Below are 13446 nucleotides of genomic sequence, written 5' to 3' on the forward strand. Positions count from 1 at the left end.
ACCCCAAGATACGTAGTGCTCGCGGCCCTCAGGAGCACCTGACTGACAGGTCTAATCCACTAAATGGATCACGCGACAATTCAAAGCCAATATGTGCAAATTAAACTAACCACCCTCCCCCTCCTCTACTTTCTCCTTCCCAAATAGGTTTCCCAACTCGATTCGTCAACTACTAAGCACTGAATCCCACAAGTCAGGCCGTGGAACAAGAGGAATCGTTCACACTGTCCCTTTTAAAGCCCCTCTTGAAATCAGACTGAAGTCCCAGCTCCCCAGTTGGCTCTCCACTCGAAGCCCCACTGTACACCCTCTCCCCTTCCCTACTGTGATCACCCTGGCTTCCTCCCTTCCTCAGACGCCCCTCGTCCCCTCTTACCACAAACTTTCCACGGCCCTAAAACCACAGTGTTCACGCCTGGCTCCGTGAGAGACGCCTGAGCGATGGCGGGGGAAGGCAGGAGGAAGGAGCTAAGAGACCGATGGAGGCAGCTCCATTTCTGTCGTCCAGGCTCTCAGACACAATGCCATTTTTAAAAATACACAAGAGTTGCAGACCAAAATACCCCACCGATTTGAGAAACGTGGCTGACTTCTTATCCGTGACACGTCAGGTGCCACGTGCTGGGACTCTCTCATCTGTCTCTGCCCCTCCCCACGCCCCTACTGTCCCCTCCATCAAGCCGCTCCACCCTGCACATTTGTGTTCACCACGCCCTCCCTGCCTCTTCTCCCTTCTGGGTTTAGCTCATTGACATTCGTCTCTGAAGGCTCCTCACTGACTTCACGCCTGGGAATGAAGGTTCTACTTTCTTCATCTGGAATGAATGTTACACTTTCTCAGCTAAGTCTGAGGATATTACTTACTTGGCTTTGGACTGATCGTCCGGAACAGTAAGAAAAGAGATCCTTTGTCTCTTACTACTGAATCTCCGGGATCTAGAGGGCAGTGCCTAGCACACGGCACACGTCCCATAAATGTCCGTCACGAGAACAAGACTTCGTACTAATTTTTAGACCCCGGGCCCCAGTGTTGTGCGTGGCACTCGGCAGGGACTCAACACGTGTGCTAAAAAAAAAAACAAACCGTGAGACAAAAACGGGGGCCAGGAAACGAAGAGCCTGGAACAGCAGGCCCAGGGGTCATACGTGGGGGCGTGCGGCCACCATCATCTCCTTCAGTCTTCACTCAGCAGTGCTTCTCAGCTTCCCGTTTTCCTCCGAGCTCATTCCCAATCTCTTCTGCCACGTGGTTCGGGATGTCCATATAAAAGCAGATGAGCCCGGATGTGAAATGCGGCTCCGCTTAAAGTGGCACGTGGCCACTTTGCAAAATGTGTAAAATTCCAAGTAGAAAAAGAATACTACAGATCAAATATATTGGGAAAATCGTGAAAAGAGAAAATCCTGAGCACTTTTTCTAGAATTTAAATGTCTGGATTTAGTATCGACTTGCCTATTACAGAGCATAAAAGATTCCAGTGGAAAGGTACCAAATTACCCGGGGGGGGGGGGGGGGGGGGGGACAATTTACATGCTGTGAAATTCAGTGGTATTCTAAATAATAACTGCATTTAAATAACGCTTAAAAGAAAATAATGCTAAATTCTGCTGATAAAAATTAAGTAAGAATATTGAAACATGTAAAAGTGGTTCTTACTAAGTTATTGTCATCCTGGAAAGCATAATGCAGGGTTGTAATCCATTTATTATCTCCATTCACTAACACGTCCCTTTCTTCACGAAAACACGCTGTCTGAAAAGGAAAAAAAAACAAACACTTTTTTAATCAGAGGACACGTCACGTAAAACTAGGCAATGTATTATACAAACAATTGCTTAAGCTGTTTGTTAATGCTTTCTGTCCTGGAAAAGGAGTACATCCAATATTCCAGGACTTTTCTACAGGTCAAGCACCCTCAGAAAGTGAGCAGCAGGAATGATACCTTGAAAACATTCTCTCTTGAAAACTCCTGCTGTAGTTCCAAACAACCAGAAAAGTGCACAGATTCATTTCACAACCACGGCCCATTTAGGTAATATAAACGGTAACATTTTGCCATCTTTACTTCTTTTTAATTTTAAGGACATAAAATATAAGTGGTAATCTTCCTCCTTTCACCCTGCCCCGCCCTCCTCCCTTGATAAAATGACTCATCCATAGTATATGTTATATTCTTCCCATCATATGCTTGGATCACACGTGTACGTGTCCAAAATCAACAGAATTGCTTTGCATTTGAAAATTTCCCATGAATGTTATCATTTGATCTTTCCTTCTGCAACTCAATTACTTCTTGTTCAATGATGGCTATTTTCCTTTCAACGGCTGTGACATTCCGTCGTTTGAATCTTCCGGAATTTATTCACGCAAACCCCCAACCAGGAAAACACAGTTACCTCCGATTTTGTTATTACGATGTTGCAATGAACATATTTGTGCTAGTGTGCAAGAATCTCTCTAGGGTATACACTTAGAGGTCGAAATGCTACCCAGAAGCATTTTCAACTTTACCAGACGGAGCCAATTTTCTCCGCTACGTCTGTGCTGATTACTACCCTTTCCCCGGTGTAGAAATCTCCCCATTCCCCACATCCTCAACTGCATTTGACATTAAAAGGCTTTGAAATGTGTCAATACAATGGGTGTAAATCCATATGGCACCACTCTTTTCATTAATGTATTCCTGATTACCCATACAGATAAACAGCTTTACGTACGCTTACTGGATAACCAAACTTTCTCTTTGAATTCTTCATTCCCCTTTGTCCATTTCCTGTGACGGACTGTTTTTTCCTTTTTGATTTATAAAAGTTTTAGCTTATTGTGAGACTGTATTTCCAATATTATAAAGGTAGAACCTCAGAAATGTGGTTTTATATGGTTTTTATGTGGTTTTATATGATACATTATAATTCTATAATGTTTGTTTATTTTTGAGAGAGAGAGCACGAGTGGGGGAGGGGCAGAGAGAGAGAGGGAGACACAGAATCCGAAGCAGGCTCCAAGCTCCGAGCTGTCAGCACAGAGCCTGACGTGGGGCGTGAACCCACAAACCGTGGATCATGACCTGGGCTAAAGTCGGACGTTTAACCGACTGAGCCACCCAGGTGCCCCGATAATCTATCATCTTTAGTTTTAATTTTAAAAAAACCACCACACCAGAAAGTTCAAAAAGAACCGAAGGCTGAAAGTAAAATGTCAATCTGCTGAGTCACACCCTTTCGGTGTCACGCGTGTCCAGAGGTCACCGCCTAGAACTCTGTGCGGTGTCTTCTTAGAAAATCTGTGTCCCTCTGTGTGAACACACGTGTGCACGTGAACACATGCAGCATTCACGTGGTACCTCACCTCCCCTACCTTTTCTTTTCTTTACGCAAATCAGGCCACGGTGCTCTGCAAGTTATTGTTTTTTCAAGTAATGATATACCCAAACAGTTTTCCAAACCAGTACGCAGACACCTCCTTCCTGGCTGCATACGCCATGCACACTGAAAAACCATCACGGTATTCCACCTAGAGGAAGTGCTTACTTACTGATTTCCCAAAAAATAAATGCAGCCATGAGACACAAAACAATTAATATTACCTAATCGAGTACCCTAATTCTTTCCATGTATTTCCATAAAATTTTATTTGCTCAAACAAAACTTCCAAAGCCATGCGTGAGATAGCACCAGAGAAAATTTTAAAAATCATTAAACCAAATAAATGGGCAGTTTTACCTACCACTTCGATTATTAAAGTCTACACGATGCTCTGGTTTACTTTAGAGGGAAAACAGAACCACCCGACACACTCACTGCTAAGTTCTGTTTCAGAATTTGCGTGACCTACAATTACAGTCTGAGAGAGAGACAGAGGTAAGGACTGTCGGAGCCCAGAAGACTCCTTTCTCCTGACCATCTTGTTAGGACAGCTTTCCGGAATCTCAAAGACATTCCAGCTAAATTCTAAAACACGTTTGATAGGCGACTCCAAAGCAAATCACGCTCCAAAGACTATTTGTCAACAGATGAAACTTCAGTATATTCTAATCTATTCTGAACTGTTCCATGAAAAAACAATTTTTAGGGGCGCCTGGGTGGCGCCCTAACAATTTTTAGGGACGCCTCGGTTAAGCGTCCGACTTCAGCCAGGTCACGATCTCGCGGTCCGTGAGTTTGAGCCCCGCGTCAGGCTCTGGGCTGATGGCTCGGAGCCTGGAGCCTGTTTCCGATTCTGTGTCTCCCTCTCTCTCTGCCCCTCCCCCGTTCATGCTCTGTCTCTCTCTGTCCCAAAAATAAATAAAAAAAAAAAAAAAAAAAAAAAACGTTGAAAAAACAATTTTTAAAAATATAAAATAAACTACGACCCAGAACTTCAAACACATACAAGAGAAGAGAGTAAAACCACCTCTTCCCCACAATGTACTCATCGACCAATGTCAGCAACTATGTCATTGTTCCATCCACACCCTTTTACCCCCTCACCCTTGTGACCACCCTCCCTCCATGGAAATGCATGTGTGTGCACATGTACATACACACACACACACACACACACACACACACACACACACACACAGCGTTTTTTGAAGCAAATCTCAGATACCATATGATTTCATCCGTAAGTATTTAGGTATTAAACTAGTCCTAAGATACTCAGATGCTGAGTTTAGATGTAAAACACAGTCTCCTTTTTTGCCCCAGTAGGTCGCATTGTCCTCAGCTGTCACAAGTGGGGTGGGGGTGGTTAGGACAATCGCACGGGAAGAGGCCGGGGATGCTGCTATGCATCCTACAATGCACAGGACAGCTTACGCCCCAAGGAATTAGCCGGTCCCCAATGTCACAGTCACTGCGGAGAAGCCCTGTTCTCAAGCAATATTAGCCAAACCATGATGCATGCGTTACCTCAGGCTTCGTGAAGTTCTAACAAGGACTCCACGCGCATAAATAGGCGGGGATCCGCTACCGAGGAGTTTAATCTGAGGAGTGGATAAATTTTAGTCTGCACAACATGAAAATCCCGCCACGTAAAAACGATCCTTGAATCCCTTCACAACCTCAGTACACAAACTAAAGCACCACAGAAGCCAACAGCAGCGTGGCGGACCATGAGCATCTGATCCCGTCTCGTTCTTATTTACGCCGCACGTGCTTCTGAGGTGTGGTGAGTGGCTCTGATGCGCTGTCTTCTCACATTCTGAATCTTCTCTCTGCCAGCCGCACGTAGTCAGATGTGCTGAAATGACTGAATGTGTTGATAATTTGATTCCACCTTACTGAGAATTCACACTTTGATTAAACTCACTATTCCGAGGTATACGTATAAAGATTTTGACTACAGCACAGTTCAAGAGAGTAGAAAGATAGTAAAATGTGGACGTAATCTAAATGGCCATCAATGTTTGTGGTTTTTTTAATGTTTTTATTTATTTTTGAGAAGAGAGAGACAGAGCATGAGCAGGGGAGGGGAGAGAGAAAAAGGGAGACACAGAATCGGAAGCAGGCTCCGGGCTCCGAGCTGTCAGCACAGAGCCCGACGCGGGGCTCGAAATCACAAACTATGAGGTCATGACCTAAGCCAAAGTTGGACGCCCAACCAAGTGAGCCACCCAGGTGCCCCGGCCATCAATGTTTAAAAAAAAAAAAAAAATCAAACTACTAAAAAATATATCCATTTAGTATAATGAGACAATTTAACAGGCTGAGATAAATGTATAAATATGGAAATAGAAAAATCCAACATATGTATTATTAAATGATAAAAGCAATGTGAAAAATCAGTCTTTTAGTATGAGTCCATTATAATAAAACGTTCCATTAAGGACAAATATGAAACTCTTAATAATGGTTTACTTTGAATAGAAAGATTAGATACTGGAAGAAGGAAAAGGGACCTTTCATATTTTTACTTCTTACTTTTTTTACTTCTTTACTTTTTACTTCTTTACTTTTCTGTCATGCTTACTTTTTTTTTTAATGTAGGTGGCAGATCAGGAAATAAGGCAGATCAAATCCAATGGCCTCAATTCATGAATATCACTATTACTGGCACCAGTTGTTATGAAAATAATAAAGGAATAACAACAGTAACAAAAATAATAAGGCAAGTGGCATAAACCGGTACCATCACCGTTCAACCAAGATACATTATTCCTCTATGACACAGAGATCATTATCATCTTCTGTAATCAGCAAGACGACAAAACCCTGGAAAGGACTAACTCCAATGGAGAGCATTTCTGTCAACTATTTCACACCTTCCAGTGAAATGAGTGAGGACACCTCCTATAAAGCACTGAATAACTGTAAAGAGAAGGTAACATTTACAGAACTTATTGGAAGAAGTTCAGGGACTGTTGACAAAGTCTGTAGATGATGAATGAGCAGGGACAGCGATCTCTGAACATAAGATGTTAGCAATTATTCAGCTGCCCAGAAAGAGAGAGGGTGTCCTACGACCTTCAAATAATGCATGTCCCACTAATTACGTATTTGTTATGCAACTTAAATGGAAAGAAATACAGCCAGTAGGTTGGAGGTAAATCTTTGAAAACTTACTTTGTTTCACTTCATTTCATTTCATTTCATTTCATTTCAGAGACAGCAAGCAGGCATGCGAGCAGGGACAGAGGCAGAGGGAGAGAGAAAATCTTAAGCAGGCTCCATGCTTGGCACGGAGCCCAATGTGGAGCTCGATCCCACGACCCTGGAATCATGCATGACCTGAGCCGAAATCAAGAGTCGGACACTCAACTACTGAGCCACCCAGGCACCCCTGAAAAACTGGTCTGAAACATCAACAATGCACAGGTTAAGAATCGAGACACGTTGCTGCTCAACTGTAAATTATCAAGCATCATGAGTGGCCCAGTTTCCCAAAGCTGGAGAGGTCGTGGTCAGAGCAGCGTTTTTTTTTTTTTTTTAACATTTGTTTAAAAAAGGACTTGATAATTCAAGCACAGAAATACAATTCCACTCTAGTTCAAAATGAATCTCTCTTTAAAAATTTCAGTGTAGGGGCGCCTGGGTGTCTCAGTCAGTTAAGCATCTGACTTTTGGCTCAGGTCATGATCTCACGGTTCATGAGTTCGAGCCCCACGTCAGGCTCTGTGCAGACAGCTCGGAGCCTGGAGTCTGCTTTGGATTCTGTGTCTCCCTCGTTCTCTGCCCCTCCCCTGCTCATGTTCTGTCTCTGTCTCTCAAAAATAAATAAATGTTAAAAAAAAATTTTTAATAAAAATTTTTTTTAAAAATTTCAATGTAGAATTTCTTTAATGCAAGTTTCAAATAGTTCCTTTAGAATACTGAATCTGCCTTGTATCCTTGAAGTAAAACCATCCGTCATTGGTATATGCACAAGTCTTTTTATATATAGCTGAATTCTATTTGCTGACATTTTGCTAAAGACATTTTTATCTATGTTCATGAGGCATTTTGGTCTTTAATTTCTTTGTATAGTCCCTGTCTGGCTTTCCTATCTGAGTAATACTGACTTCCCAGAGTAAGTGATGTTCCTCAGGCCCCACAGTCCACCTCCTTCTCTCTGCCTTCCAGTGTCTTCTTGTATTTGTTTTATATATAATGTCCAAGGCCTTGAAGACTGTACTTAAGGGGAGGGATAGGAAGAAATACATTTATTCCATCTTGCCCCAGGAAGAAAATATACTAACGTTTCTTTTTTTTTTTTTTTTTAATTTTTTTCTTAATGTTTTTATTTATTTTTGAGACAGAGAGAGACAGAGCACGAGCAGGGAAGGGGCAGAGAGAGAGGGAGACACAGAATCGGAAGCAGGCTCCAGGCTCTGAGCCATCAGCACAGAGCCCGATATGGGGCTCGAACTCACAGACTGCGAGACCATGAACTGAGCCTAAGTCGGACACTCAACCAACTGAGCCACCCAGGCGCCCCATAACGTTTCTTAATTCAACAAAATTATATTTACTTCCTAATTATTCCTTGTTTTATCTTCGATCTGGGCCACTTCTTCCAGTCAGTGGTCAAAGGCAACCCAGTGACCTTCCTCCCCGGCACACCAACTTCGAAGAAAAGAGTGCAGACTTTAACTCCGTTTTTCACAACTCCAACGCCAAAACACTGAACTGACTATAATTATGATTTCCACGAAACAATTAGAACACGCTTCTTTACTATTTCTTATTGGTAAGACCTGTAGCGCCAGCCGCTGGCAATGCCGCCAGCATCTTTGGCCGCAGAAACTCTACCGTCCGGAGGCCACGTCCTTCCGGGGATGGCCCGTAGTTGGTGACCGAATACGGCAGGTACGAAAAGGCCAGCCCTCTGGCCTCACGTGGGGCTCCGCGGGACCGCTGCTGCTCCACAGACAGCCTGACTTCTCCCCGAAAACATTCCACCCCCTTTCCCTCCCGTCGGTCCCCATCTCAGAAGAATGCCCTAATTCAATCTCCATGTTCACCACCTGGAAAGTCCAACCAGCGACAGTAAGGCAACTCGGTGTTAGGGAGATTCCAAAGTAAAGACCGAAGTTACTGAACGTAACGGACACTGGCGCATGCGCCAGAAAGAGACACAAACGTCGCCAAATGCTTTTCTCAACGGTTACTGTCCCGTGGAGAGGGGCTGCGTGGGGTGGGGCGCGGTCAAAGAAGACTTCAGCTCCATCTGTAACGCGCTAGTGTTTGTTTTACAAATAATGTATCTGTATTTCGCTTCTGTAGTTTGCGTGTGTGTTTTTACCCCCCAGGACACACATAGAAAATAAGACTGAAAGCAACAACTTCCCCGGAACGTTAGTGATTAATTCCAGGTGGTGGAATATAAGTGACTGTTAGCGGCTTCTTCGTGTTTTGTTACATTTCTCAAACTTCCCAAAGGAAACAACTGACAAAGTATTTCACTAACGGTCCCATCTACCACCAAGGGAACCTTTTTTGCTTTTCTCCGTATGCTTGGTGCTTTCCAGGTTGCTTCAAGCACTGGTCGGTAAAGATTCCTTTTCTTTTCTTTTTTTTTTTTTTTTTTTTTTTTTATTTGTTTTTGAGAGCAAGACAGAGCATGAGAGGGGGAGGGGCAGAGAGAGAGGGAGACACAGAATCGGAAGCAGGCTCCAGGCTCTGAGCTGTCAGCACAGAGCCCGATGTGGGGCTCAAACCCACAGACCATGAGATCATGACCTGAGCGGAAGTCGGACGCTTAACCGACTGAGCTGCCCAGGCACCCCTGGTAGGTGAAGATTTCTAAGCGCTGTTTCTCGTTAGAGAACTCTAACCTCCAGAACTAATATTCAGCCTGCTCGGCAGTATGAACCTCCTACACGTTCAAATACTGAAATACTTGCACACCAGTAAGTTCTGCTTCCCTGAGGCCCCCCACCCAGCCCCCCACCCAGGATCGAACACGGCAGGACACCTCCAGAACCCCACCCCAAATTTACGTGTAACATCAGTTCTGACCATACCGCACCAGCAATGAGACATTTGTAACCTCACTTCGGCCGATCTCTCCTTCATGTCTAGGACCAACACAGAAACACCAGCAGTTGCTGCAAGAGCAGATTTCACTACCATCCTCTAATCATGTAAAAACACAAATTTAACTGTGTAATCGGTAGTAACGAGAAGTCTTAGAGGGCACACTCAAAGCTCGGGCTGACCTCTGCTTTGAGCAGAACACAGATGATACAGAATATAAACAAGTTACATCAAGCTGGAAATCAATAATTATTTCTTCCCATAAAAGTTTTAAACTGGTTTCCAAACACCCTTTTCACATGAATATTTAAGCACCACATTACAGGGTTTCCATTTGGCTTTCAGACGATATGAAATTATACGAATTATAACTTTTATCATCACTATATCACAACTGTAAATTGCTGAATTTGTTATCTTAAAAATAATGTTACTACAGACACAATGTTACTGAATGATTTAAAGATCTATTGGTCTCTGTAATTTTATAGGTCTCTAAAATCATTTCTAAAACATTATTTAAACATTCCAATAATGAGAATCTTACCTCAGCTCTTTTCAGCATTTCCCATTTATTCAATATTTTCATGGCAAATACCTTATCTGCATTTTTTAGTTTCACTACAGCAACCTAGAAAAGGAAAGACAACTTTTAAAATATGACAAATACAACTTTTTTCAGTTACCCATTTTCCTTTTTCCTCTCTGTAAAAAAGTAAATACCAAAATTATCAATGACTTCCATGCAGTTCGTAATCTAAGATCCTAAATCAAACAGTATTGTCAGTCGAAAAAGTTACATTAGTCAACATGTGCCAAACAAATGTTATTTTTTAACACCATATCAACTAATTGTTTACGTATCCTCCTTTTCCAGTTTTCTGCTCTAGAATTTAAACTCAGCATCTACTATCACTAGGAAATTGACCAAAATGTGCAACATTGGAATGACTAGAGCTTGTTAAATACCGCATGCCAGATTCCAACACGATGCTGCATGGAATCGTGTTGCCAACACAAATCTGTTTTGTGGGAATCAATTGATATAAAGTAAACTGCAAATGAGATTATTTTTCACACCACATATTCTTACCCCCACCTCCATCTGTCTGTCTGTCTGTCTGTCTGTCTCTCTCTCTCTCTCTCTCACACACACACACACACACACACACACACACACACACACACACACCTAAAGATCAATTAAGGCTAACAGCTCTACAAATTGTAGACTTCACACATTCCTTTCCAACCATAAAAGGAACAAACATTTTTGTATTTTTTTGTATTTTAGTTACGGATCGAAAAGCTGTCAAATAAAAATAAATAAGCCTCAACAAACTGATTACCTTTCTGTTTCTGCCTCTCTGCTTCCCTTTGACTAGATAATTTCAAAGGGCCCTTCCAGCTCCCTGGGGGTGTGCTAGGGCTCAGCCTGAACTACGGAAGTGAAGACCTAGGTGGCTTCCAGTCACTGGGGGCTGGGAAGAGGAAGATAAACGCTACCCTGATACGCAGAAGTAGAAAACAAACTATATACAGCATCTCTTCCAACTAGTTCAAAGGGATGTTTCCAAGGATAGTGAATAGGTTTAAACTCAAGTGTCAAAATTTTAAAATCCCAACAGCAAATGTACATATTAGGAGCACTTCATAAATCTGTATTTGGATTAGACTGCAATAAAAGTAACATGACCATAGAACCAAAATCACTGTATGATGCCATTACACAATGCAAACTAGAACGTTTCTTGGCAATTGTCGTAAATGGTTACGATATCTTGTGATTAGAGTTTTTCATCCATCAAAATGGTAGGAAAGAAGAGGAATATCTCAATTTCAAGTGCAAGCACTTTAGTCTTTAGTCATTTCTGGTCATATCTGCGGAAATGATGGGTCAGTGAAACTGTTCTCCCAACGGGTTCATGCTTAAAGAAAGGGGGCTGTCCGTGGCCCAGCAACAATCTAAATGTCCACCGCCAGATGAACAGACGAAGAAAATGTGGCACACACATACAATGGGATATTATTCAACCACAAAAAAGAAGGAAATCCTGCTTCTATGACAACTCAGATGAACCATGAACCTGGAGGGCATTATGCTAAGTGAACTAAGCCAGACACAGAAAAACAAATACCGTGTGATCTCATTTATATGTGGAATCTAAGAAAAGTCAAACTCATGAAAACAGAGAAGAGAAGGAGGGTTGCCAGGTGCTGGGGGTGGGGAGGTGTTGGTCCAAGGGTACAAAGTTCCAGTTACAAGATGAATACGTTCTGGGCACGTGACGTACAGCATGGTGACTACAGTTAACAGTATTGTGCTACACACTTGAAAATTGCTAAAAGATCTTAAATGTTCTCACGGCAAGAAAACAAAAGGTAATTATGGGAGGAGATATTAACCATCCTGTGGTAATCAGTTTGCAATATATACAAGTATTGAATCATTACTTAGTACACCTGAAACATACACAATGTTATATGTCAATAATATCTCAACAAAGATGGGGGGGGGGCGGATAAAGAACACTATAATAAAGAGCAAGGAGAAACTTGAAATATTGTTTCACCCAAACCTCTGAAAGGCTGGAAACAAGTTTAGCTGCTCGGTAGATTCAAATTATGTGCTGGGAGTGCAGACAGAAAGACGGGAGTGCTGAGTTCGACACGCTTCCGTTCAGGACAGGGAAGGGACCCTGCCTATCACTTAAGCTGTCCTTATTCTGATCAGAGAAAGAAAGACTTAAGATTCCCCCTCCTCAGATTGCCTAGCTCCGTGCGTCTCACCAGGTCTGTGTTTGAGCACAGAAGTTTCTGGTGATCACTGGGAAGAGAAATCGCTGTAGTATCCGAGCATGTTCTAAATGCCAGCTACTCCCCTAAGAGTCTGAGGCCGGTCCACAACCCCCTACCTGCAGTTCTAAAGCCAAAAGACTTTCACAAGCCATCTGGCAGCAGGTTCTGACATCAGGCTGATTATAGGTTTTTGGGTTTTGGTTCTTTGATCTCATTCAGTATAAAGACAAGCATGCTCCACTGGAGAAACACGAAAGCCCCTGCTTTTGAGGTGCTGGTCCAAACCCCAACAGGCTCCCAGGTGAAACAGAGCAGAAGCACTGAGTTACCGTCCTCAAATCCAAAAAACACTGGACCCAACACCGCCTGTGGGTCACAGAGCTGTGCGGGGAATTAGCATTCACTGACCACCAGGCACTTGAGCTAGCGTCTCGGGTGGCTGCTCAGGGCGGCCGTGACGCACTCTGCGGGCAGACCACCGGGCTGGAGGCCTGGCTCTGTCATTAGCTGTGTAACTCTAGGCGCATAAATAACCTTTCAGAACTTCACTTTTCTCATCCGTGTAACAGCTAATGCACTAACGTACAACGTACGAAGAGTACTCACCTTTAGAACTGCGGTAAAGATGAAAATAACACAAGCACAAACTGCTTACAACTCAGTGTTCAACACGCGCCAGCCGTTACCCTGTCAGGCACCGCACCAAGCACTGCACGGCCCAATGCCTTCACCGCCGTCTGCTCGACCCCAATTACACATCCCAACTTATTTATGTTAACTATGAAATAAGAAACTCCAGCCTCTTCAGCTACTAATAATTTTGTATCCGTGGTGGCACACAGAAATAGAGCTAGAAATAGCCTCAACTGAAAATATAAACAGGGGCGCCTGGGTGGCTCCGTCGGTGAAGCATCTGACTTCAGTTCAGGTCACGATCTCGCGGTCGGTGGGTTCGAGCCCCGCGTCGGGCTCTGTGCTGACAGCTCGGAGCCTGGAGCCTGCTTGGGACTCTGTGTCTCCCTCTCTCTCTCTGCCCCTCCCCTGCTCCCACTCTGTCTTCTCCCCCCATCTCTCAAAAATGAATAAACATAAGGGGTGCCTGGGTGGCTCCGTCGGTTAAGCGTCCAACTTCGGCTCAGGTCGTGATCTCGCAGTTTGTAGGTTCGAGCCCGGCGTCAGGCTCTGTGCTGACAGCTCAGAGCCTGGAGC

The 13446-nt window shown here is 43.5% G+C and overlaps 1 protein-coding gene across 16 annotated transcripts in view; it reads right to left on the bottom strand.

Moving 5' to 3' along the window:
- Positions 1–13446, bottom strand: part of CDC42BPA (CDC42 binding protein kinase alpha) — a 322044-nt gene that overhangs the window by 207836 nt on the left and 100762 nt on the right. For all 16 annotated transcript variants that reach the window (XM_078441190.2, XM_078441187.2, XM_081791830.1 and 13 more), the window contains 2 exons: positions 9986–10069; positions 1658–1753 (listed from right to left, as the gene is read on the bottom strand). In XM_078441190.2, the coding sequence (XP_078297316.1) occupies positions 1658–1753; positions 9986–10069 (180 nt within the window). The remainder of the gene's footprint in view (positions 1–1657; positions 1754–9985; positions 10070–13446) is intronic.

Source organism: Panthera onca, chromosome F1, assembly GCF_046562875.1.
Source record: "Panthera onca isolate mPanOnc1 chromosome F1, mPanOnc1 haplotype 2, whole genome shotgun sequence".
NCBI classification, from domain to species: domain Eukaryota; kingdom Metazoa; phylum Chordata; class Mammalia; order Carnivora; family Felidae; genus Panthera; species Panthera onca.